This window comes from Carcharodon carcharias, chromosome 8 (assembly GCF_017639515.1).
Source record: "Carcharodon carcharias isolate sCarCar2 chromosome 8, sCarCar2.pri, whole genome shotgun sequence".
NCBI classification, from domain to species: domain Eukaryota; kingdom Metazoa; phylum Chordata; class Chondrichthyes; order Lamniformes; family Lamnidae; genus Carcharodon; species Carcharodon carcharias.
In genome coordinates, this window is record NC_054474.1 from 109,447,328 (window position 1) to 109,474,037 (window position 26,710).

The window sequence follows — 26,710 nt, forward strand, 5'->3', positions numbered from 1 at the left end:
CAATGTGATTGCTCCTTTTTTGTTTTTAAGCTCTACCCATATGGCTTCATTTGAGGTGCCTTCTAAGATGTCATCCCTCCTTCCTATTGTAATTGATTCCTTTATCAATATTGCGCTACCCCCTTCTCGTTCACCTCCTTCGCTGTCTTGCCTGAAGCTGATATATCCTGAAATATTGAGCTGCCAATCCTGCCCCTCTCTCAACCATGTCTCTGTTACAGCAAGACATCATACTTCCATGTTTTAATTTGTGCCCTCAACTCATCTACCTTATTCGTCAGACTCTTTGCATTAAAATAAATACTATCCAACTTTGCCAACTCCCTTGTGCCTTAACTGGCCTATAATTTCTCTGCCTTCCAGACTCACTTGCTCTCTCTTCTAATTTTGGCAGTGCATCTCCCCCTTCTGAACCTTCTCTCAGGATCCTATCCCTCTGCCAAGTTAGTTTAAACCCTCCCCAACAGCACTAGCAAACCTCCCCACAAGGATGTTGGTCCCATTCCAGTTCAGGTGCAACCCGTCCGCCTTGTACAGGTCCCACGGTCCCCAGAAGTGGTCCCATGTCCCAGAAACCTAAAGCCCTTCCTCCTGCACCATCTCTCCAGCCATACATTCATCTGGACTAACCTCCTATTTCTATACTCACTAGCGTGTGGCACCGGAAGTAATCTGGAGAATACTACCTTTGCGGTCCTGTTTTTTAATCTGTTTCCTAGCTCCATAAATTCTGCTTGCAGGACCTCATCCCTCTTTCTACCTATATCATTGGTGCCAATATGTACATGATCTCTGTCTGTTTGTTCTCCCCCTTTAGAATGTCCTGCAGCCGTTCAGTGACATCCTTGACCCTGGCACCAGGGAGACAGCATACCATCCTGGAGTCATGTCTATGGCCGCAGATACACCTGCCTGTTCCCCTTACTATTGGGTCTCCTACCACTATTGTTCTTCCCCTCTTTTTTCCTCCCTCCCTGTGTAGCTGAGCCACTCACAGTGCCATGAGCATGGCTGTGCTCCCCAGAGGAACCATCACGCTCACCATTTTCCAACACAGAAAAATGACTCTCGAGTGAGATGCACCTTGGGGATTTCCTGACTAATCTGCCTAACACCTTTCTTCTGACTGATGATCACCCATTCCCTGTCTGAACTAACATAAGTTGTGGGGTGACCACATCTAAAAACATGCCACAAAACTCTTATCCTCATGGATGCACCTCAGTGTCTCCAGCTGCTGCTCAAGCTCTGAAACTTGGAGCTCAAGTAGCTGCTGCTGGTAGCATTTTCTGCACGTGGTCGGTCAGAGTACAAGGAGCGAATTGGACTTCCCGCATGTTGTAGGCGGTACATAACATGGGACTGAGCTGTCCTGCCATGCCTCTAGTTGAAAAAAATACAGTAAAAAAAGTTAAATTATTTATGTACTTTAAATAAAAACTAGAAGCCTTACCTTTCCTTAGCTTAACCTATTTTGAACTGGAGAAAAACAATTATCCACGACTCACCAATCAGCTCTCACCTTTGTGCTGACGCCAGTTTTTGAAGCTTCCCCGCACTCGCGCTGGTTCTGATCTCTCCACCGCTCTCTCGCACTGTCTTGTGATGTCACTCTTATTATTTTCAACAAGAACTAACTGCAGGACACTCTTCCCAAACTGTTTCACCGCAATGCTGACTGCAGGACACTCTTCCCAGACTGTTTCACCACGATGCTGACTGCAGGACACTCTTCCCAGACTGTTTCACTGCGATGCTGACTGCAGGACACTCTTCCCAGACTGCTTCACCATGATGCTGACTGCAGGACACTCTTCCCAGACTTTCACTGCGATGCTGACTGCAGGACACTCTTCCCGGTCTGCTTCACTGCGATGCTGACTGCAGGACACTCTTCCCATACTGCTTCACCATGATGCTGACTGCAGGACACTCTTCCCTGACTGTTTCACCACGATGCTGACTGCAGGACACTCTTCCCAGACTGTTTCACCATGATGCTGACTGCAGGACACTCTTCCCATACTGCTTCACTGCGATGCTGACTGCAGGACACTCTTCCCAGACTGTTTCACCATGATGCTGACTGCAGGACACTCTTCCCAGACTCTTTCACCGTGATGCTGACTGCAGGACACTCTTCCCAGACTGTTTCACCGTGATGCTGACTGCAGGACACTCTTCCCAGACTGCTTCACTGCAATGCTGACTGCAGGACACTCTTCCCACACTGTTTCACCACGATGCTGACTGCAGCACACTCTTCCCAGACTGCTTCACTGCGATGCTGACTGCAGGACACTCTTCCCAAACTGTTTCACCGTGATGCTGACTGCAGGACACTCTTCCCCGACTGTTTCACTGCAATGCTGACTGCAGGACACTCTTCCCAGAATGTTTTACTGCGATGCTGACTGCAGGACACTCTTCCCAGACTCTTTCACCGTGATGCTGATTGCAGGACACTCTTCCCAGACTCTTTCACCATGATGCTGACTGCAGGACACTCTTCCCAGACTGTTTCACTGCGATGCTGACTGCAGGACACTCTTCCCAGACTCTTTCACCGTGATGCTGACTGCAGAACACTCTTCCCAGACTGCTTCACTGCGATGCTGACTGCAGGACACTCTTCCCAGACTCTTTCACCGTGATGCTGACTGCAGGACACTCTTCCCAGACTGTTTCACCGCGATGCTGACTGCAGGACACTCTTCCCAGACTGATTCACCATGATGCTGACTGCAGGACACTCTTCCCAGACTGCTTCACCGCGATGCCGACTGCAGGACACTCTTCCCAGACTGTTTCACCATGATGCTGACTGCAGGACACTCTTCCCAGACTGCTTCACTGTGATGCTGACTGCAGGACACTCTTCCCAGACTCTTTCACCATGATGCTGACTGCAGGACACTCTTCCCAGACTGTTTCACTGCGATGCTGACTGCAGGACACTCTTCCCAGACTGATTCACCATGATGCTGACTGCAGGACACTCTTCCCAGACTGTTTCACCACGATGCTGACTGCAGGACACTCTTCCCAGACTGCTTCACTGTGATGCCGACTGCAGGACACTCTTCCCAGACTGATTCACCATGATGCTGACTGCAGGACACTCTTCCCAGACTCTTTCACCGTGATGCTGACTGCAGGACACTCTTCCCAGACTCTTTCACTGCGATGCTGACTGCAGGACACTCTTCCCAGACCACAGCTCTGAATGAATACTTCAATCATTCATCAGCAGACAACTCTGAATGCACTCTCCAATCATTCATCAACATACAGCTCTGAATACACACTCCAATAATCCAACTGCGCACAGCTCTGAATATACACTCCAATTGTTCAAAACCAGATAGTGACTTCAGCACTGTGTGCTGTTAAATGATTGGAGTCTGCATTCTGAGCTGTCTGCTGTTGAATTTCACAGATTGGTCTCTCTCTCTCTCGCACACACACCTGTCTCTTTCCCGCTGCTTTGCTCACACCCCTCTCTCCCTCTCACAGAGATAAAAACAAAAAAACTGCGGATGCTGGAAATCCAAAACAAAAACAGAATTACCTGGAAAAACTCAGCAGGTCTGGCAGTATCGGCAGAGAAGAAAAGAGTTGACGATTCGAGTCCTCATGACTCACTGTTGAAGGGTCATGAGGACTCGAAACGTCAACTCTTTTCTTCTCCACCGATGCTGCCAGACCTGCTGAGTTTTTCCAGGTAATTCTGTTTTTGTTTTCTCTCCCTCTCACTCCTGTCCTGTCTCTCTCCCTCCCTCTCGTACCCTATCTCTTTCTCTTTCTCTGCTTCTCTCACTTGTGTCCTGTCTCTCTCTTTATCATTCTCTCTCTCACACACACACACACTCTGTCTATTTGTCACATCTTGTCTCTCTCTCGTACCCCCTCTCATTCTCTCTCTCTCTCTCACACACACACACACACACAGACACACACACAAACACGCCACCTGTCTCTCTCTCTCGTGCCCTGTCTCTCTTTCTCTCTCGCTGACACACAAACATACTCACAAACACACACACACACACACACACACACACACACACACACACACACTGCCTGTCTCTCTCTCTCTCACACACATACACACACACAGTCTCTCTCTCTCACGGCCTGACTGTCCCTCTCTCTCACACACACAAACCCTCTCTCTCTCACTCCCAGTCTCTCTTGCGTGCCCTGTCTCTCTCTTCTTTTTGCCTTCTCCCTCTTTCACACTGTCTCTCTGTCGCTTTCTCTCTTGTTCCCTGTCTCTCTCTCCCTCTTTCTCATGCTCTCTTTCTCTCAATTTCTCTCTATCTCTCTTTCTCTGTCTTGTGCCTTCTCTCTCTTGCCTCCTCCCCCCCTTCCCCCCCCCCCTCTCTTTCTGTTTCTTGCCTCATTTCCATGTTAGATGTGAGGATTTGGTTTTGAACCTTCTTTCATTTTCTTTGGCTGTTATTTCCCTGACTAGGTTGAACTTTGATAACTCAGCCTATCGTTACATCCAGAAAGAGGACACTGATGAGGAGGAGATGCTGCCATTCACCAGTGATTTTTTCTTTGAAGTTTTCCCTTTCAACATTGTTTTCAGACAGGTAAGTCCCGCTCTCTCCTGTCTCCTCCCTGCCCCAGCTTCATCTCTGCTTCTGCTGTCCATGCACCGTGCTCTCTCTCTCTCTTTTTCTCTTTCTCTTTCTCTCTTTTCTCTCTTTCTTTCTCTCTCTTCTCTCTTTTCTCTTGTTCTCTCTCTCTTCAACAACAGATTATATTTCCATAGCACCTTTAATATAATGAACCATAGCAATGAGCTTCACAGGAACATTATAAAACAAAGTTTGATGCCGAGCCACATGAGGAGATATCAAGGCAGGTGGTCAGAGAGGTAGGTTTTAAGGAGTGTCTTAAAGGAGGAGAGTGAGATGGTGAGGTGGAGAGGTTTAGGGAGGGAATTCCAGAGCTTGGGGCCCAGGCAGCTGAAGGCACGGCCGCCAATGGTGGAGTGATTAAAATCGGGAAAGTTCAAGAGGCTGGAATTAGAGGAGTGCAGATATCCGGCGGTGGGGGCGGTATTGTGGGGCTGGAAGAGATTACAGAGATAGGGAGGGGAGAGGTCATGGAGGGATTTGATAACAAGGAGGAGAATTTTAAAATTGAGATGTTGTTTGACCAGGAGTGTAGGTCAGTGAGCACAGAGGATGAAAGGGGACAGGACTCAGTGTGAGTTCGGACACAGGCAGCAGAGATTTGGGTGGCCTCAAGTTTATGGAGGGGAGAATGTGGGACACCAACAATAGTTGAAAATCCAGAGGGAAAAGGGAGGGAGTAACTTAAAACAATCACAATCACTAGAGAAAAGGTACTGGGAAAATTATTGGGATTAAAGGCTGACAAGCCCCCTGGACCTGATGGCCCATGTCCTAGGTCTTAACAGATGGTTGCAGAGATACTGGGTGCATTGAATGTAATCTTCCAAAATTCCCTCGATTCCTGAAAGATTGGAAAATCACAAATGTAGCACCACTATTCAAGAAATCAGGGAGACAGAAAGCAGGAGACCATAGGCCAGTTGGTCTGACATCTGTCATTGAGAAAATGCTCAAATCCATTATTAAAGAGGTAGTAGCAGGATATTTAGAAAACCAGAATACAACCAGTTAGAGTTAACATGGTTTTGTGAAAGGGAAATCATGTTTGACTAATTTATTAGAGTTCTTTGAGGGTGCAACAAGCAGGGAGGATAAAGGGGAACCAATAGTTGTGGTGTATTTGGGTTTCTAGTTCCAAAAGGCATTTGATAAGAAGCCACATAAGACATTACTACAGCAGATGGGTGTGGGGGTGATAGATTAGCGTGGGTTAGAGGATTGGTTGGCTAGCAGGAAGCAGAGGGGTGGGAGAAGGGGCCATTTCAGGTTGGCTGGAGTGCCACAGGGATCAGTGCTGGGGCCTGAACTATTTACAATTTATTTTGGTGACTTGGATGAAGGGACCCAGTGTATTGTAGCCAAATTTGCTTAGATTGCAAATTGACAAAGATAGGTAGGAAAGCAAGTTGTGAAGAGGACAATTGAGTTTGCAAAGGGATATAGATAGGGGTTAAGTGAATGGGGGAAAAAATTAACAGATAGAGTATAATGTGAGCTTGTCTATCTTGGCAGGAAGAATGGAAAAGCAGCATGTTATTTAAACGGGGAGGGACTGCAGGAATCAGTAACTGTAACTGAGGGATCTGGGTGTCCTGGTACATGAATAACGAGAAGCTAGAATGCAGGTACGGCAATTAGGAAGACAAATGAATGTTGGTGTTTATTGCAAGGGAGATGGAATATAAAAAGGAGGAAAGTATTGCTGCAGTTTACAGGGCACTAGTGCAACCGCCCCCGGAGTGTAGTATAAAGGGTTAACAGATGGGATATGCTAATGTATGACGTAGATAATGATGTATCACTGACATCGGTCAGTCTTGTGTTAGATTCTTGAGAGAGAGAGAGAGGTTGGAATCATGTCTAGGAGTAAAGTGCCCACTGTAACCTGTTTAGATGGAGTACTAATAAACAAGTGTTAAGCAGATATCAGAGTATATTTACAGTCTGCCTAAGAACCAAATCCCATGCCTGGAGTCCAAGAGAGAAGAACCAATCGCAGTACATAATGGCAGTGATGAGGATATTGATGCAAAAGACATATCAGTGTTATCAAAGAAACCACAGAGTGAAGAAAACTATGACAGCAGCTCTCAAAGATCAGGGCGCTGAAGGACCGGCTAATCCATGATCATGGAGTCATGGGTGTTCAGGATGAAAAACTCTAACTTTCTACAGACCAAAGATGATCTTACATTGGATCAGGTGTCCAGTTTGTGAGGCAGGTCGAGATTAGAGACTTTAACAGGCTATAATTTGGGTTGACTCCAAGGCTTCACATGACTCTGTAGATTGGGTAGGCCTACTGGCAGCAGCCCCACCCCCAAGAACGCCCGCCAAACCAGGCAAAAAGATAGGAAAGCCCACACCAGCAACCATTTTGAGATGCTGGTGTTGTGGAGCGGAAACCCAGCACGGACGCTGGGACTGCCCAGCAGCGGGGGTGGAACACTGCCAATGTGGCAGAACTGGACACTGAGAATTTCTGAGAAGTCACAGAGCAGAAAGTATTTATGAAGCACAATCACTCCAAGAAATAGAAGTCCAGAAAACGACGGCCCTACAGAGTTCCTAGGGGAAGTAGATAGTCTTAATCCAGACTATGATCAGATATGATACAAGATCAAGGCTTCAATACTTCTTCTAACATCAGTACTGGAGCTTCTTTCAATATATTAACAGATCACCTCGACTGGTTCAGCTAATGACCCTTCATCCTTCAGACATCAAGTCCCAAGGTCCAGGCAGCATTGATCTTCTAATTAAAGGCAGGATTATTGCTCCTCTCAGCTACAAGGGGCAACAGATTGTTGATTCTCCCTATGTTCTTCACAATCAACATACATCCCCACTGAGTGGTGATGTTGGCATTCTTGTAGCAATCCTGGACAAACCAGATGATGCTCATCAGTTGAACAACTCATGGTCTTTCATTCAATAGCCTTTAATGTTTTATTTATGTTATAATCTCCAGCTGAGGTTACCCCTGGACAAGCCTGATCCCAGAGTGGATTCCAGCTTGATAGATCCTAACTTTTATTTGTTTGTTTTGATACATGGGGAGTAGCTACTGAACACAGGCACAGGAGTCAGCTCATGAACTTTTAACAAAAGCATATAACATTTATTCAACAAGAAAAGATGAACTATATTACAATACGCCTTCTCCCGCAACTATATCTTTACAGATATATACAGATTTGTGAGGATAACACAAGTTACAAAAACTATCTTATACTCTAATGTTCACAGTAAGTACACAATCCATGTAAACCTATGGCCTTGTGGTCAGACACACCACATCCTGAAACCAAATGACAGATGCCACCTCAACTGGATGCTATAGATCTCTCCTCAACTCCCCCCGCCCCACCCAGACGCTTGTCACACCATGAACCAACCAGTCTCACTGAATTCCATCCTTCACACGAGGGATCCCAATCTCCACTCTCCAGGACCTTGGAATCTTCTCCCAAATTGATGCTTTCACTCATACACCTTCCAAAAGGGTCCACTTCCAGGGTTTCGAACTCTCCTTCTGGTGTTCCTCTTTCCTGGTCAAGCTGTCTTCCATGCACTCTCTATCTCACTGACTCAGCTGCCAACAGTACCACTGCTTCACATGCCCATAGAAAAGAGGTACAGACCTTCAGCCTTTCACTTTAAATCTGCTTCCTTTAAACTTGAAACTTGGAGCCTTCTCTCTGTTCCTTACTTTCACTTCCACAGAACAGGACCTTTTCCAGGTTCCTTTTCTTCCTAAGACTAGAAGGGGGTGGCATAGTGGTATTGTCACTGACTAGTAATTCAGGGGAATGCTCTGGGAACCTGGGTGTGAATCCCACCACAGCAGGTGGTGAAATTTGAATTCAGTAAAAATCTGAAACCATTGTCAATTGTTGTAAAAACCCATCTGGTTCACCAATGTCCTTTAGGGTCTGGCCTACATGTGACTCCAAACCCAGCAATGTGGCTGACTCTTAAATTAGGAATGGGCAATGAATGCCAGCAACACTCACATCCAATGAATGAAAAAAGGTCTGCTTGGGACATCTGGGGTTTTTCATTAGCTTTTTCTTGTTTGATTACAGTCATAAAACTTTCATCAGAAATTCACTGCCTTTACTCACACTCATTTCAAATGCCTTTTTACACCTAACTCTTTTTATAAGTTAAACCTTCCAGTCTAATTTAATTAACACACACAGAACCACACACCATAAGCCTACTTTACAATATCCCACAATAATATTATGAACAATATGATAGTTTTGTGACATTTAGAAGCAGTGGAACTTCAGCCTTCAGAAGGTGAGGAAGTTTATACACTCAGCAGCAAGTTCCTTTCTTTCACAGAGACACCATCTACTAGACCCTGGGTGGGGAGTGAAGTTATGAGTCTTTCGGTTCTTCATGAGGTGGTGGAGACAGAAGGCACTGCAGCAGAAGGTGACAATCCCCATGGAGGACCTGCTGGACTTGAAATGACTCTTCCTAGAGAGTGATGAGGAAGAATCCCTGGCAGCACTGAGTGACCTCCTGGAGGTTGAGGTCCTAGCGGATGATTCGTCCTTCCTGTTGATGGATGGGCCGAATGAAGTCTCTGTTGTCTTTTTAGAAGAATCAGTTGTTCTTTTAGTGCCTGAGCAGCATTCCGATCTTAGTTCCATTGAATTTGCCAATGTATTGTTTACTTTATCTCCTGTTGTCCATGAAGAGTTTTCCACTGAGGATGCTTTATCTGAGTCCAGATCAGAGTCCAGAGAGGATCACACTATTCAAGAGCTGGTACCGCCCAGGGCTGAAAGTCAATTGATACCTGTACTTCAGTCCCAGCTGAGGTCCTCCCTCCAGAGCTGGAGGTCAGCGCAGGACAATGCAGCAGAATCTTTAGCAGTTCTGAAGCACATGTCCCCGAGTTTATTGTCCATAGGAAATTCCTCTCATTACAGAAGATGAGGCTGTCTTGTCTCCATAGTCTCAGCAATTCTTCCCATTGCCTGGAGTGGAGCAGCCTCATGCAGAGAGAAATATGGCTGCCTGACCACTGCCTACAGAAAGTAGACAGCCCTCCCTGAATATCATTGGGAAATCATCTCTTCTTCTTTTCCTGACAGTATTACAGGAACTCAGTCATTTATTTCCTTCATTGTCTAAGTTCATTGAAATCTCAGATCTTCATTACCTTTTCAGTCTTTGATACAACCATCCATGTCCAAATGCAGCAAGACCTGGACAATATCCAGACTTGGGCTGACAAATGACAAGTAACATTTGCGCCACAGAAGTGCCAAGCAATGACCATCTCCAACAAGAGAGAATCCAACCTTCACCCTTCGATACTCATTGCCATTACCATTGCTGAATCCCCCACTATCACCATCCTGGGGGTTACCATTGACCAGAAACTGAACTGGACTAGCCATATAAATACTGTGGCTACAAGAGCAGGTCAGAGGCTAAGAATCCTGTGATGAGTAACTCACCTCCTGACTCCCCAAAACCTGTCCACCATCTACAAGGCACAAGTCACGAGTGTGATGGAATACTCCCCACTTGCCTGGATGAGTGCAGCTCCCACAGTACTCAAGAAGCTGGACACCATCCAGGACAAAGCAGTCCACTTGACTGGCACCACATCCACATTCACTCCCTCCACCACCGGCGCACAGTAGCAGCAGTGTGTACCATCTACAAGATGCACTGCAGGAATTCACCAAGACTCCTTCGACAGCACCTTCCAAACCCATGACCACTACCATCTAGAAGGACAAGGGCAGCAGATAGATGGGAACACCACCACCTGGAAGTTCCCCTCCAAGTCACTCACCATCCTGACTTGGAAATATATCACCGTTCCTTCACTGTCACTGGGTCAAAATCCTGGAACTCCCTCCCTAACAGCACTTTAGGTGTACCTATACCACATGGACTGCAGCAGTTCAAGAAGGCAGCTCACCACCACCTTCTCAAGGGCAATTAGGGATGGGCAATAAATGCTGACCCAGCCAGCAACATCTACACCCCATGATAGAATTTTGAAAAAGTCAATGACACAGCCGTGAAAGTCTTCCCTGGAGTTGAAGATCATTCCTCTTCTGAAGCTTCTTCCCAGAGTCCTTCGAGGGAGCAACAAGTTCCTTGATTCTTCTCTTCCAGTCCCAGAGAGTCCAAAGGTCGCTTCTCTCCAGTCTTCTCTTCTGGGTCAGTCTTTTGTCATAAAGTCTTTGTTGTCCTTGTAGTTCAGACATCCTACAACCTATTCTCAGCTTCCCAGCTATGCTGACAGCAATGCTGATAAACTGCTGTCCTATTCTGCAGATCAAGATGTTCTACCAGATGCTGGGAAAAGCCCTCAAGTCACCAAGATGTCTTCACAAAGGGCGGAGAATCCTGAGGGAGATTGAATCCCCAGGACTGTGACTCGGGGAGGGGAAGAGTTGGAGTTGGGTAGAATTGTAGTTGTGAAAAGGGAGGTACAGAAATGCAATTTAAATAGTTAAAGCCATAGTTTTATGTTGTTGAAAATAGGATAGCATACTTGGGGGTTGGGGGGGTGGTGATAAACAGTTAGCAGATGGGATATGCTAATACGCGATGTAGATCATGATGTACCAGCAGCATCAGTCACTCGTGTTAGACTTTCTCTCTCTCTCCCGAGAGGGAGGTTGTAATCATGCCTAGAGACAAAGTGCCTACTCTGTAACCTGTTGAAATGCAGTATTAATAGTGTGAAACAGATACCAGAGTATGTCTACAGTCTGTCTACTAACCTAATCTTACCTCTAGACTCCAAGATAGAAGGACCATCACAGAACCAAGTACTGTGCACATTTTTGGTCTCCTTATTGAAGGGAGTGGTTTAGAGGAGGTTCACTAGGCTGATTCCTGGGATGAAGGTGTTTGTCTTATGAGGAAAGGTTGAGCAGGTTGGGATTATACTCTTTGGAGTTTAGAAGAATGAGAGGTGATTTTGTTGAAACATATAAGATTCTGAGGGGGGCTGGATAGGGTCAATGCTGCGAAATTGTTTCCCCTCATGGGAGAATCTAGAACTGGGTGGGGGGGCACAGTTTCAGAACAAGGGCTCTCCCATTTAAGAGGATGATGAGGAGCAATTTCTTCTTTCGGAGGGTTGTTAGACTTTGGAATTCTCTTCCCCAGGGAGCAGTGGAGGTTGGCTCATTGAATAGATTCAAGGCCGAGTTAGGCACAAGGGATGGAGGGACAGGCAGGAAAGTAGAGGTCAGGTCACAATCAGATCAGCCATGATCTGACTGCTGGAGCATGCTAGATGGGCTGAATGGCCTACTCCTGCTCCTATTTCTTATGTTCTTAATAGAACCAGTTAAGAGCAGTCCCAAAAACAGAATTACCTGGAAAAACTCAGCAGGTCTGGCAGCATCGGCGGAGAAGAAAAGAGTTGATGTTTCGAGTCCTCAGGACCCTTCAACAGAACTGATTTTTCTTTACAAGGACAGGGGTGAAATATTAGCTGGTTTAAGGTGAGGGGGGGAGAGAAGTGGAGTGAGGTGGTGTGGTTGTAGGGACAAGCAAGCAGTGATAGGAGCAGATCATCAAAAGATGTCAGACAAAAGAACAAAAGAACACAGAGGTGTTGAAGTTGGTGTTATTATCTAAACGAATGTGGTAATTAACAATGGATGGTAGGGCACTCAGTATATTTCACCCCACTCCTTGTAAAGAAAAATCAGTTCTGTTGGAGGCTCATGAGGACTTGAAACGTCAACTCTTTTCTTCTCCGCCGATGCTGCCAGACCTGCTGAGTTTTTCCAGGTAATTCTGTTTTTGTTTTGGATTTCCAGCATCCGCAGTTTTCTGTTTTTATATAAGAGCAGTCCCAGTGGACACCAGTGGAGAGGCATTGGAGGAGGCCAGTATGGTCAACCCTCTCCCTCTCCCCCTATCTTTCTCTTCTGCTCTCTCTCTCTCCTGTTCATCTCTCCTCCACTTACTCCCTGATCACACCCCCTCTCTCTTCCCCACTCTCCTCCTGCATCTCTTTCTTCCCTCTTTCTTCTCTCTTTTCGCTCTCCCAAGCTCTTTCCCCTTTCTCTGCATTCTTTCCCCTCCTTCACTCCTTTCTCTTTTCCCTCCTTTCTCCCGCCCATCAAATCCATTCACTGCACTCTACACTGCCTTTCTCCTCTATCTATCTCCTCTTCTTTCCCACGTGTGCCCCTGATTGCACTCGATTTCCACTTCCCGTGATGACTGCCTCCCAGTGGCAGTGTGATATGAATATCATTCTGTTTGTTAGTAACAGGAGTTCCTCTCCCCATCATCAGGATATGGTTGTTCACAATGTGGGATCGGGATTAGCCACAGTCTTCCCAGACCTGGATGGCAAGATGATTACTGATGCATTCCTGCTGGCCCGGCCACTCGTGGAGTTTACCTGGAATATGGTGAGAATCTCCTAGTCCAATAAAGAATCTGCACACACATGGAGTCCTGGGGGTCTATGACAGGCTTGTGGATCGAGAAACATTCGTCCCTGCGACCGTTTGATGGGGACAGTGTAGAGGATGCTTTACTCTGTATCCAACCCCATGCTGTACCTGCCCTGGGAATGTTTGATGGGGACAGTGTAGAGTGAGATTTACTCTGTATCTAACCCCATGCTGTACCTGCCCTGGGAATGTTTGATGGGGACGGTGTAGAGTGAGATTTACTCTGTATCCAACCCCATGCTGTACCTGTCCTGGGAGTGTTTGATGGGGACAGTGTAGAAGGAGCTTTACTCTGAATCTAACCCCGTGCTGCACCTGTCCTGAGAGTGTTTGATGGGAACAGTGTAGAGGGAGCTTTACTCTGTATCTTACGCCATGCTGTTCCTGCCGTGAGAGTATTTGATGGGACAGTGTTGAGGGAGCTTTACTCTGTATCTAACCCCATGCTGTACCTGTCCTGGGAGTGTTTGATGGGGACAGTGTAGAGGGAGCTTTATTCTGTATCTAACCCCATGCTGTACCTGCCCTGGGAATGTTTGATGGGGATAGTGTAGAGGAAGCTTTACTCTGGATCTTACCCCGTGCTGTACCAGTCCTAGAAGTGTTTGATAGGGACAGTGTAGAGGGAGCTTTACTCTGTATCTAACCCCCTGCTGTCCCTGCCCTGGAAGTGTTTTATGGGGACGGTGTAGAGTGAGATTTACTCTGTATCTAACCCCATGCTGTACCTGCCCTGGGAGTGTTTGATGGAGACAGTGTTGAGGGAGCTTTACTCTATATCTAACCCTGTGCTGTACCTGCCCTGGGAGTGTTTGATGGGGACAGTGTAGAGAGAGAGCTTTACTCTGTATCTAACCCCATGCTGTACCTGTCCTGGGAGTGTTTGAAGGGACCGTGCAGAGGGAGCTTTATTCTGTATCTAACCCCATTCTGTACCTGCCCTGGGAATGTTTGATGGGGACAGTGTAGAGGAAGCTTTACTCTGTATCTTACCCCGTGCTGTACCTGTCCTGGAATTGTTTTATAGGGACAGTGTAGAGGGAGCTTTACTCTGTATCTAACCCCCTGCTGTCCCTGCCCTGGAAGTGTTTTATGGGGACGGTGTAGAGTGAGATATACTCTGTATCTAACCCCATGCTGTACCTGTCCTGGGAGCGTTTGATTGGGACAGTGTAGAGGGAGCTTTACTCTCTATCTAACCCTGTGCTGTACCTTCCCTGGGAGTGTTTGATGGGAACAATGTACAGGGAGCTTTTCTCTGTATCTAACCCCGTGCTGTACCTGTCCTGGGAGCGATTGGTGGGGACAGTGTAGAGGGAGCTTAACTCTGTACCGATTTGAATCTAATTGTCGATGAGGAAGTGTTGCTTTGATCTAATGTTGAATCTGCTGATTTCACTGTCAGTTTTATCTGTGCTGACATCATCCTGCCTGCCTCGATCCCCCAGTTATTCCCATTTATCCTCCCCTACCTCACCATCTTTTAAAGCGCTGCAGGTCTCCCTTTCTCTCTCTCTCTCTCTCTCTGTCCCTCCCTCACTCTCTCTCTGTCCCTCCCTCTGTCTCTCTGTCTCTCCCTCTCTCTCTGTCCCTCCCTCACTCTCTCTCTGTGCCTCCCTCCCTCTCTCTCTCTGTCTCTCCCTTTCTCTCTCTCTCTCTTTCTCTCTGTCTTTTTTGAACATTCGAACACAACATGCATTAGGAGCAGGATTGGACCACTCAGCCCCTCGAGCCTGTTCTGACATTGAATTAGATCACGGCTGATCTGACAGTAGCCTTCTGCCTATCCCTGATAACCTTTCACCCCCTTGTTAATCAAGAATCTATCTAGCTCTGCCTTAAAAATATTCAAAGATTCTGCTTCCACCGCCTTTTGAGGAAGAGAGTTCCAGAGACTCACCACCCTCTGAGAGAAAAAAATCCTCCTCATCTTTGCCTTAAATGAGTGACCCCTTATTTTTAAATAATGACCCCTAGTTCTAGATTCTCCTACAAGAGGAAATATCCTTTCCACATCCACCCTGTCAAGACCCCTCAGGATCTTAAAGGTTTCAATTAAGTCTCCTCTTACTCTTCTAAACTCCAGTGGATACAAGCCTAACCTGTCCAACCTTTCGTCATAAGACAACTCACCCATTCCTGGTATTAGCCTAGTAAACCTTCTCAGAACTGCTTCTAATGCATTTACATCATTCTTTAAATAAGGGGACCAATACTGTACACAATATTCCAGACGTGGTCTCACCAATGTCCTGTATAACTGAAGCGTAACGGCCCTACTTTTGTATTCAATTCCCCTTGCAATAAATAAGAACATTCTATTAGTTTTCCTAATTACTTGCTGTCCCTGTATGCTAACTTTTTGCGATTTATACACTCGGACACCCAGATCCCTCTGAATCTCAGAGCTCTGCAATCTCTCACCATTTAGATAATAAGCTTCCTTTTTATTCCTCCTGCCAAAATAGATAATTCACATTTGCCCACATTATACTCCATTTTCCAGATCTTAGCCCACTCACTTAACCTATTTGTCCCTTTGTAGCCTCCTTATGTCTACTTCACAATTTACTTTTCTACCTATCTTTGTGTCGTCAGCAAATTTAGCCACCATTCCTCTGGTCCCTTCATTCAAGTCATTTATATAAACTGTAAAAAGGAAGCCCCAGCACTGATCCCTGTGGCACACCACTCATTACATCCTGCCAACCAGAAAAAGACTTCCTGTTTCCTATTAGCTAGCCAGTCTTCTATTGATGCCAATATGTTACTCCCTACATCATGAGTTTTTATTTTTTGCAATAACCTTTGATGTGGCACTTTATCAAATGCCTTCTGGAAATCTAAGTATATTACATGCACCAATTTCCCATGTGACTCCTTCAAAGAACTCCAGTACTTTGGTTACACATGATTTCCCTTTCACAAAACCATGTTGACTCTGCCTGATTGCCTTGAATTTTTCTAAGTGCCCTGCTATATCTTCTTTAATAATAGCTTCTAACATTTTTCATAAGATAGATGTTAGGTTAAATGTCCTGTAGGTTCCTGCTTTCTATCTCCCTCCTTTTTTGAATAAAAGAGTTACATTTGCTATTTTCAAATCTAATGGAACATTCCCTAAATCTAGGGAATTTAGGAAAATTAAAACCAATGCATCAACTATCTCACTAGTCACTTCTTTATTACCTCAGGGTGAAGTCCATCTGGACCTGGGGATTTGTCAGGCTGCAGCCCCCAACAATTTGCTCAGTACCACTTCCCTGGTGATTGTGATTTTCCCAAGTTCCTCCCTTCTACTTCCTGGTTACAGCTATTTCTGGGATGTTACTAGTGTCCTCTATAGTGAAGATCAAAACAAAACACCTGTTTAATCCATCCACCATCTCCCTAATTTCCATTATTGTAATGACTTGACAGGGTGGACAGATTTCAACAAGAAACAGATAAACTTTATTACAGTGAGATTTTCAGGTACGACATGCTCGATCAGGACCCTTGGCTTACCGGGCAGATTTATTTTAAGGAACAGCAAACTTTATTTATAGAGCTCCTGATGAAGCTATGTGTTTGTTCCAAGACCAAGGCTAGAAAGCTCTGCCCCTAAGATTACCTGAACTTAGAGCTGATTTGTCTGTACAGTCAAAATGATTCTCATTACAGCATGAAAAGTTTTACTTGCCATTACTACATTCCTCTCTCTTTAATTTTGTTTTACCTCTCTTATTTACAAGAATATCTTAACCCATAACATATACAAATATATACAGCTCGTGCAATTGTAGATTAAGTCTTTGAGGTGGTTTTCTGATTTAGGTAGAGCGATGTAACTCTACAACTTGAGGTTCTTCCACCGGATTGACTGGATCAGGAACTGCAGCATCAGAGACATCCTTAGACAATGGCAGTTCAGAATTATTTACTTCAACAGAGACATCAGCTTTGTCTATTCTTTGTCGATCTGGCACCTCTTGGATCAAAGGCTCGATTTCAATTTCAGGTGGAGTAACTGTTTGTTGGAGTGTGTCTCGACTTCTGAGTTGATCTACGTGTTTCCTAACAATCCGGTTTTCCATTTCCGCTTGGTATGACAAAGATCCTGTTTCAGAGACAATTATACCAGGGACCCATGTTGGTCCGTTTCCAAAATTTCGCACAAAAACTGTCTCTCTCACAGTAAATTTTCAACCTTTACTGTGAGCATCCTGTTTCACTTTCTGACTACTCTGGTTATTCTCCACCTTCCCCTCTAAGTTAGGGGATACTAGACTTAACCTTGTTCAAAGGAGCTGTTTCATTAATAATTCAGATGGTGTTGAACCCATAGTTGCAAGAGGAGTCATGCGATAGTTGAGAACATGTCTCAATAAACCATCATTATTTATTCTTACATCAGTCTCTCCCCAATATTGATTGCAAGCAGCAACTGATGAAAACATAGGAAGGCATGCAGAGTTCGGTTGGCCAACGAATTCATTTACCCAAGACATAAAATTGTCGATGAGGATAAAGAACAAAAGAAAATAAATTTCAAGATGGGTGAGCAAAGCATTGGAAAGAGCATCTGTAAATAGGCGACAGCCAGCAATCGGAGCAGAAAGCAGTGCTGCGGTTTGAAATTTTCTTTAAAAACCTGCAGAATTGCACTTGTGGGGATCCCACCAAAAATCAAAAAGAGCCTGAAACCCAGCAGAGAAAAGCCAACAGCTGCAGAGACAGAGTTGAAAAAAACGGTGACTGTTCTTAAAGCGACATTGCATTTAAACTGGTAAATACATGATAAATGGCAACGGGCAGAAAATTATATGAGACCCTAGAGAGAGGGCGACTCCGCAGTAAGCCAAACACTTAAACTCATCATTACCTGGAAGCGCGGTCCCCTTGCAATTGTTCATGGTGCCACAGCTCGGGTGTGTTGATCCATTTGACTCCATTGCAGATGACTGGTCTCAGTATGTCGAATGCCTACTGTTTTTTTTTACCACTAACGACATCTCGGGGGAGGAGAAGAAGAGGGCCATTCTTTTGTCTTCACATGGGAATAAAATGTACGGGCTGATCCGCGGCCTTATGTCACTTAGCACCCCAGACTTGGAGACTTTCGATGAGTTAAAAATTGTACAGAGCCACCTGAGACCAAAGCCCTCATTTACTATGCAGCACTTCAAGTTCAATTCAAGGAACAGGTTTCCAGAGGAGACAATAGCTGACTATGTCACCATTTTAAATTCATTAACTCAGCATTGCGAATTTGGAATGTCCATTAGTGATTGGTTGAGAGACCGGTTGATATGCGGGATTGGAGATGATACTATCCAAAAGCTAGTTCAGTTTGCGAGCTGAACCTTGTCTAGAATTCAATAACACATTAGAATTAGCTACTGTGGTGGAAAGCACTGTTAGAAATTCCTAAGTTATAAAAGATACACAAAATGGCACCGTCCATCTGATTGAGCAGGACAATCTGGCAACAAAAGGCGCAAAAACTTTGGACTCCACGGAAAGGCGGGAAACGCTCTCTAGCTCCAGACCATTGAAAAACAATGGTACTGCAGTGAAAACCCAGCTCATGAATGAGAGGAATACATCCAGGCCTCCAGTGAGCGAACGACAACTCAAACAAGTCGAGTGCTTCTTCTGCCACCGCTTTGGCCACATAAGGCAGCACTGCAGAGAAAGGCTAAAACAGCACTATAAAGGCAGAAGGAAAAAACATGAAATATGCCTCATGGAAGAGCCAGAAGAAATAGAATCAGACATCCATTCGTTATATAACCTCAAAGTGGGTGGAACCGAGCTAATCCAAGTAGTCGTTACAGTTAATGGACAACCCATTAAGATGGAAGTTGATACGGGAGCATCGATGTCCGTCTTTGGAGAGCATACATTTAGATATCTGAGTAAAGGAACCCATCCTTTGAAATCAGAAGCTTCGGACACAAAGCTGAGGACATACACGGGTGAAGAAATAAGACTGAAAGGGTTATGTCAATTCTCGGTGACGTGTGGAGATCAATCTGAAAGGCTGCCCTTGTTAGTGGTAGCTGGAGAAGGCCCCAGCTTAATAGGCCGCAACTGACTCGAAAAGATTAAACTGAAATGGACCAATATTTTTCAAATTACAACAAAAGACTTACAGGAATTGTTGCACAAGTATGCTTCCATTTTCAACGAAGAGTTAGAAAGGATTCGAGGGCTACAGGCCAGGAACCATGTAGATCCAAATGCAACTCCCAGATTTATAAAAGCCAGACCAGTCCCATATGCTCTAAGGGACAATGTTGAAACTGAACTGGACAGACTGGAAAAATTGGGTATCCTACAACCAGTGCAATTTTCTGAGTGGGCGGCACCCGTCATACCTGTACTGAAGCCGGACCAAAACGTGTGTTTATGTGGTGACTGTAAGCTAACTGTCAATAAGATGGCCAATTTTGATATATGCCCAATATCCAAGATTGAGGAATTGTATTTGAAGTTGGCAGGGGGCACCACATATTGGAAATTAGACATGAGTCATGCGTAGCGGCAAATAGAAGTAAAAAAGGACTCTAGGGATTTGTCAACATTAATACGAACCGAGGATTGTATCAATACACACATCTACCCTTTGGGGTCTCCTCAGCGTGTGCTATTTTCCAAAGAACAATGGAAAATTTGGTCCAAGGATTGCCCCATGTTACTTGGATGATGCATTGGTCATGGGACTGACCGACGATGAACACTTAGCAAATCTAGAAAAGATGCTCAAATGCTTTGCACAAGCAGGGGTACGTTTAAAATGAGGGAAGTGTCTGTTCCAAGCTAAGGAGGTAGTTTACTTGGGCCACAATGTTGATGCGCCAGCATCCTGTGGAAGAAAAAGTCCAGGCCATTCACGAGGCACCTGCCCCGAGAAATATCACAGAGCTTAAGGCCTTCTTACACATGGTAAACTGCTACAGCTGATTCCTCCCAAACCTCTCAACTGTACTGGCCCCATTGTACAATCTGATTAAGAAAAAACAGAAATAGAGTTGGCAAGCCCCACACCAGGTTGCCTTCCTGAAAGTGAAGCGATTGTTAAGACCCTTGCCTATGAAGCCCGGTCACCCACGTCGGCTGCCACCATAGAGTTTGCGGCTGAGTTTTGCAGTGAATGGGTTGCCGAAGGTCCTCGTGTCTGACAACGCGACCGCTTTTACCAGCGGGGTGTTCCACAGGCTCACGACCCGTAACGACATTACCCATATCAATACTTTGCCCTACTGCCCAGCTGAGTGGGCAGTCCAAACCTTTAAATCCAGGATGAAAAAGATGGAAGGGGATTCCGTCAGCACGAGATTGTCCTGGTTTTTGTTCAATACTGGACCACACCACACGCTACGACAGGCATTGCCCCTGCAGAACTACTAATGAAGAGATGTCTCCGCACCAGCCTGACCCTTGTCCGGTCGAATTTAGAGGGGAGGATGGAGAAAAGCCAAGCGGCTCAGAAGACCAGGCATGATGGTCATGGTCACAAAAGAACTTTCACAGTGAGAGATGTGATCCTTGTGAAGAACCTTGGAGATGGGCCTAATTGGCTGTTGGGTGAGGTGAGTGCAGTAACTGGGCCCCTCTCCTTCATGTATTGGTTAACGGCCGAATAACTAGATGACACGTGGATCTTCTCCGCAAAAGAACACTAGTCCCACAAGAAGAAATGCAGCTTTCATCTATGCTTGAGTCTGTGCTGCATGTAGAGGACAAGTCACATGATTGGGAAGCACCAGTGGGGCCTGTGGGACCCGAGGGAGCGGGGGAGACAAAACTGCCAATTTCCACTGAGGAACTGAGTGGACAACTGTCCCCTGAAAAGGAGGTCTCGGAAAAACCAGCCGAGCATGTCCAAGAAAGCCTCCTGAGAGACTTGATCTGTAAATAGTTACTGTGTAAACAGTTACTGTGTTTTGAGCTTGTTAGCTTTACTTTTAAGTAAAGGAAAAGGGATGTGGTAAAGTGAGGTACCCTGTCCCTTTAAGAGAATGCGAGTGTACTGACCATGTGACAGCACTGATGAATCGCTGTACAGCCTGGGCAACTTGGAACTGTAAGTCTCGTTCTGGATGTTTCTGAGTGAGCACATATGATCTGGTGCTCTGCCCTATGTCTCAATAAACCATCACTGTTTACTCTTATATCAGTCTCTCCCCGTTATTGATTGCAAGCAGCAATTGATGAGAACATAGTTAGAGTTCAGTTGGCCAACAAACTCATTTATCCAAGACAAAAAAGTCTCTCTCTTTTTCTCTCTCCCATCTCTCTCGCTCCCTCTCTATCTGTCTCTATCTCTCTCCCCCTCCCTCCCTCTCTCCCTCTCTCTCTCTCTCTCCCCCCTCTTACTCTCTCACCACCCCCCCTCCCCCTCTCTCTCTCCCTATCATTTTCCCTCTCCCTGGGCCTTACTTTTACCTCTTGCGATAGGTGGGAATGGAGTTGGGCAACAGTAAAATTCTGCACATGGGGCTGGAATTTCAAAACTCCCCCTTCAGTTTTGCTAACACCATCTTCTTCTAGATGGGAGAATGTTCGGGTCATGAATCTTGTAACATTAGGTATGTACAAAGTGTTGAGGGGAGTTAGCTTTTCATTCCACATGGTATTTTCTTCAGGTTGTGTGTTTTTACGGAACTTGTTGAAACCCCAGTTGGCTGTGGGAGTCAGGAACACTTTGTGATTGCTGTGAGGATCGCTGGAAGCTCAGCCACCACTTCCAGGATAATGCTCCTCCAACTTGTAAGAATCTAGCAGTGACTGGAGAAGCCCATATTCTCTCCAGGCCAGGGGAGGAGATGGAGGAGAGATTTGTGAACAGATTCAACCCAGACCCATATCTGGCAGCAATGGTGCTGCCACAGAGCCAGAGAAGTGTTCCAATCCTTTTGTTCATGGGACCAACTCCAGGTCACCCTCAAGTGAGAGAAGCAGCAACAACATGAAGCTCATGCGCTGTGAGGTCGGGTCCTGAGACTGGAGGAAGTTCAACACCGTTTGCCTGTTCGAATGAGGTGTTGACCACTCAAGGAGTATCCAGACCACAGGCCTATAGGAACAGTATCACAGAACCACAATCCTAGAGGAAGCTGTGTCTCTCCAGTGACGTTGTGCCCGAGCAGTGTGTCATTCTCAATGGAAACCTGCATTCTGTGGCCATTGCCAGTAATAATGAAGGTCACCTGCACCTTTCATTTGTTGGTCACTGGCTCTTTCCAGGGCTCCTCAACAGACTACTGTGCATGTCCTGGTCAGCTGAACCCAGGAGGATACACCCTGTGGTAACTGGATGTATGGTCACTCCCTCCTGCCAATCACAGGTCATGTGATGTACTGTGGAGGCTTCGCCCAGTGAGCTCTTAGGGCAGGCAATCTGGGGGGTGGGGCTTTTCCAATGAGAGATCTGGGCGAGTGTGCAAATGCTGAAAATGGCTCTGTAATGAAGTTTACCTATTTCTTGATGAAACTTGTCTGCTCCTTAGAGTCATCACACACCCAGTGAGTGTGTGGTCTCTCCCCTTTCTCCAGAGTTGCCAAATTCATTTCCAGTAACACCACATTGCACCTTGAACACAGAGGGCAACTGGATGTGCCTCCATAGCTGGTTTCCCACAGGTGCAGAACATGGTCGACTGCACACATGTTGTAATAAGGGCTCCGACACAGAATCCAGACCATTGTATCAAGAGAAAGGACAACCACTCTTTTGAGTGTGCAGCTGCTCTGTGGGCACTGCAAGAGGTTCCTTCATGTCTGTGCTTGTTACCCCGCCGATTGCCATGACTCTTTGATTCTTCAGGAATAAATGCTGCTCCAATTGTTCAGGGCAAGCTCATTGCTCCAAAATTGGACATTGAGGAGGTGACTGCCACACCCCTGTGACAGCCTCAAACAGACATGCATAGAAGGTAGAATGAGAGTCACCTCCATATAAGGATTGTATTTGAGCAGACAATAGGCCTTCTCAAGATGCACGCCAGATGCCTCGGCTGCTCAGGAGCACCTGCCAGGGGGTCAAGGATATCTCTTGCTACATGTTTCATAACTTGGCTCTGTGAAAGGACCTGGCACTAGAGGCAGAGGAGAGCAAGGAAGAGACCCTGATGCACTGATGAAGAAGAGGAGGGTGAGGAAAACTAGGAGAAGGAAGAGCAGGAGGAAGAAAGACAACTCACCAAGGATCCTTCGACAGCACCTTCCAAACCCACAACCACTACCATCTAGAAGGAAAGGGCAGCAGATAGATGAGAACACCATCACCTGGAAGTTCCCCTCCAAGTCACTCACCATCCTGACTTGGAAATAGACAGTTGCTGGGTCAAAATCCTGGAACCCCCTTCCTAACTGCACTGTGGGTGAACCTACACCACATGGACTGCAGCGGTTCAAGAAGGCAGCTCACCACCACTTTCTCAAGGGCAACTAGGGATGGGCAATAAATGCTGGACTTGATAGTGATGCTCACATTCTGCTTTGAGTAAAAGTGTGAAGTTCATTATCACTGCTCGGTAGTTTGTGTATTTGCTCCACTCTCTCCTCACTATCTTGTGGCCTTCATGATATATGCAGTAACATCTCCTATACTTTTCTTTCATCTAATCAAACAGACTCTGTCCTTAACCCCTGAGCCCCCCTGAGTGCTACAATAGTCCCTTTGATTAATATAGCCACCTCAGTTCCCTTGCCTGTCTTTCCCAGATAACTTGTAGCCAGGAATATTAAGTTCCCAGAGATAAAAGCAAAGAACTGCGGATGCTGGAATTCCAAAACAAAAACACCTGGAAAAATTCAGCAGGTCTGGCGGCATCGGTGGAGAGGAGCACAGTTGATGTTTCGAGTCTGCATGACTCTTCAACAGAACTAATTAAAAATAGAGAAGGGGTGAAATATAAGCTGGTTTGGGGGTGGGGGTGTGGTGGGGAGGTTGGGATAAGAAGAGCTCGGTAGAGGGCCAGTGATAGGTGGAGATAACCAAAAGATGTCACAGACAAAAGGACAAAGAGGTGTTGAAGGTGGTAATATTATCTAAGGAATGTGCTAATTAAGGGTAGAAAGCAGGTCGAGCAAGTTACAGACAGCCCCAGTGGGGGTGGCATGGGGGAAGGAATCAAAAAAGTCTAAAAGTTAGAGATAAAACATTGGATGGAAATACATTTAAAAATAATGGAAATAGGTGGGAAAAGAAAAATCTGCATAAATTATTGGAAAAACCAAAAAGGAGGGGGAAAATCAGAAAGGGGATGGGAATGGAGGAGAGAATTCATGATCTAAAGTTGTTGAACTCAATATTCAGTCCAGAAGGCTGTAAAGTGCCTAGTTGGAAGATGAGTTGTTGTTCCTCCGGTTTGCGTTGAGCTTCACTGGAACAATGCAGCAGGTCAAGGACGGACATGTGGGTAAGAGAACAGGGTGGAGTGTTAAAATGGCAAGTGACAGGGAGGTTTGGGTCTTTCTTGCGGACAGACCGAAGGTGTTCTGCAAAGCGGTCACCCAGTCTGCGTTTGGTCTCTCCAATGTAGAGGAGACCGCATTGGGAGCAACAAATGCAGTAGACTAAGTTGAGGGAAGTGTAAGTGAAATGCTGCTTCACTTGAAATGAATGTTTGGCCCAAATGCTCAACGCAAACTGGAGGAACAGCACCTCATCTTCCAACTAGGCACCTTACAGCCTTCCGGACTGAATATTGAGTTCAACAATTTTAGATCATGAACTCTCCCCTCCATCCCCACCCCCTTTCCAATTTTCCCCCTCCTTTTTGTTTTTTCCAATAATTTATATAGATTTTTTTCCCACCTACTTCCATTATTTTTAAATGTATTTCCATCCATTGTTTTATCTCTACCTTTTAGCCTTTTTTGATTCCTTCAACTCTCCCCACCCCCACTAGGGCTGTCTGTAACTTGCTTGTCCTGCTTTCTACCCTTAATTAGCACATTCTTTTAGATAATATCACCACCTTTAACACCTCCTTGTCCCTTTTGTCTGTGACATCTTTTGGTTATCTCCATCTATCAATGGTCCTCTACTGAGCTCTTCTTGTCCCAACCACCCCCCCCCAAAAAAAAACAGCTTATATTTCACCACTTCTCTATTTTTAATTAGTTCTGTTGAAGAGTCATACAGACTTGAAATGTTAACCGTGTTACCCTCCACCGATGCTGCGGGACCTGCTGAGTTTTTCCAGGTATTTTTGTTTTTGTTTTTATATTAAGTTCCCAATTCTCCCCTTCTTTGAGCCAGGTCTCTCTTATTACCATTATATCACAATCCCATACTGCAACTTTCACCCGCAACTCACCAACTTTATTTACTTAGAAACATGTATTTACACATTCACTGTAAACCCATCTTAGAAAGCTCCTTAACAAAAACAAAAACAGAATTACCTGGAAAAACTCAGCAGGTCTGGCAGCATCGGCGGAGAAGAAACGAGTTGACGTTTCGAGTCCTCATGACCCTTCGACAGAACTTGAGTTTGAGTCCAAGAAAGAGTTGCAATTCTTACTTGGACTCGAACTCAAGTTCTGTCGAAGGGTCATGAGGACTCGAAACGTCAACTCTTTTCTTCTCCGCCAATGCTGCCAGACCTGCTGAGTTTTTCCAGGTAATTCTGTTTTTGTTTTTGTTTTGGATTTCCAGCATCCGCAGTTTTTTTGTTGTTATTATTAGAAAGCTCCTTGTCTGATTCCTCCTATTTATGAACTATTATTTACTCTGGCGATATTAATCTGTTTTATATGACTGTTCTATAATCACTATCCAATGGCTCTGGGAGTAATCCTGAGTTTACTACACTTGATTCCTGATTTTGAGCTTCCTCACTAGCTGTCTAACACTGGCTGAAAAACATCAGCCCTTTTCCCACCAATGTCATTGTTTCCCCCATGGGACAGGACTTCAGCCTGATCCCTTTCTCCCTAAAAATGTCCTTCCCACACTCAGTGCTGCCCTCTGGCACCAGGGGGATAACTCACCAGGCAGGACTCAGGGCAATGGTTGTACACACACCTGTCTCTCCCCCTGTCAGATCTCCTAGAACCAGGGCTTTTGCTGATCCCATTAATTATTTATATATGTAGTATCCTTTGGTTTAAATTTAATAAATTTACTAAATCAATTAAATTTACTAGTGTGGTTCCAGGTATGAGGAGTTTCAGTTAATGTGGAAAGACTGGAGAAGCTGGGAATATTCTCCTAAGAGTAGAGAAGATTAAGGGGAGATTTAGTTGAGGTGTTCAAAATCAGGAAGGGTTTTGATAGAATCAGTAAGGAGAAACTGTTTGCACTGGCCAGAGGGTCAGTAACTGGAAGATACAGAATAAAGGTCATTTTCAGAAGAACAAAAGGTGATGTTAAAGCATATTTTTAATTCAGTGAACTGTTGTGATCATGGTAGTGCTGGAAACTGATGTAAGAATGACTTGAAAGGAAATTGGATAAATTCATGAAGGAAAAAGAAAGTTACTGAACTATTGGGAAAGGACAGGAGAGCAGGACTCCAACAAAGATCCAGCATGACATGATGGGCAGAATGGCCTTGTTCTGGGCCGTAGCATTGGTGCTTCCAAGAT

At 45.4% G+C, this 26,710-nt stretch overlaps 1 protein-coding gene across 1 annotated transcript in view; it reads left to right on the forward strand.

Annotated features, from left to right (window-relative positions):
• Positions 1-26,710, forward strand: part of LOC121281479 (soluble guanylate cyclase 88E-like) — a 1,149,736-nt gene that overhangs the window by 110,529 nt on the left and 1,012,497 nt on the right. The window contains exons 5-8 of the mRNA XM_041194423.1: positions 4,478-4,601; positions 9,150-9,437; positions 10,892-11,008; positions 12,959-13,078. Coding sequence (XP_041050357.1) covers positions 4,478-4,601; positions 9,150-9,437; positions 10,892-11,008; positions 12,959-13,078 — 649 coding nt within the window. The remainder of the gene's footprint in view (positions 1-4,477; positions 4,602-9,149; positions 9,438-10,891; positions 11,009-12,958; positions 13,079-26,710) is intronic.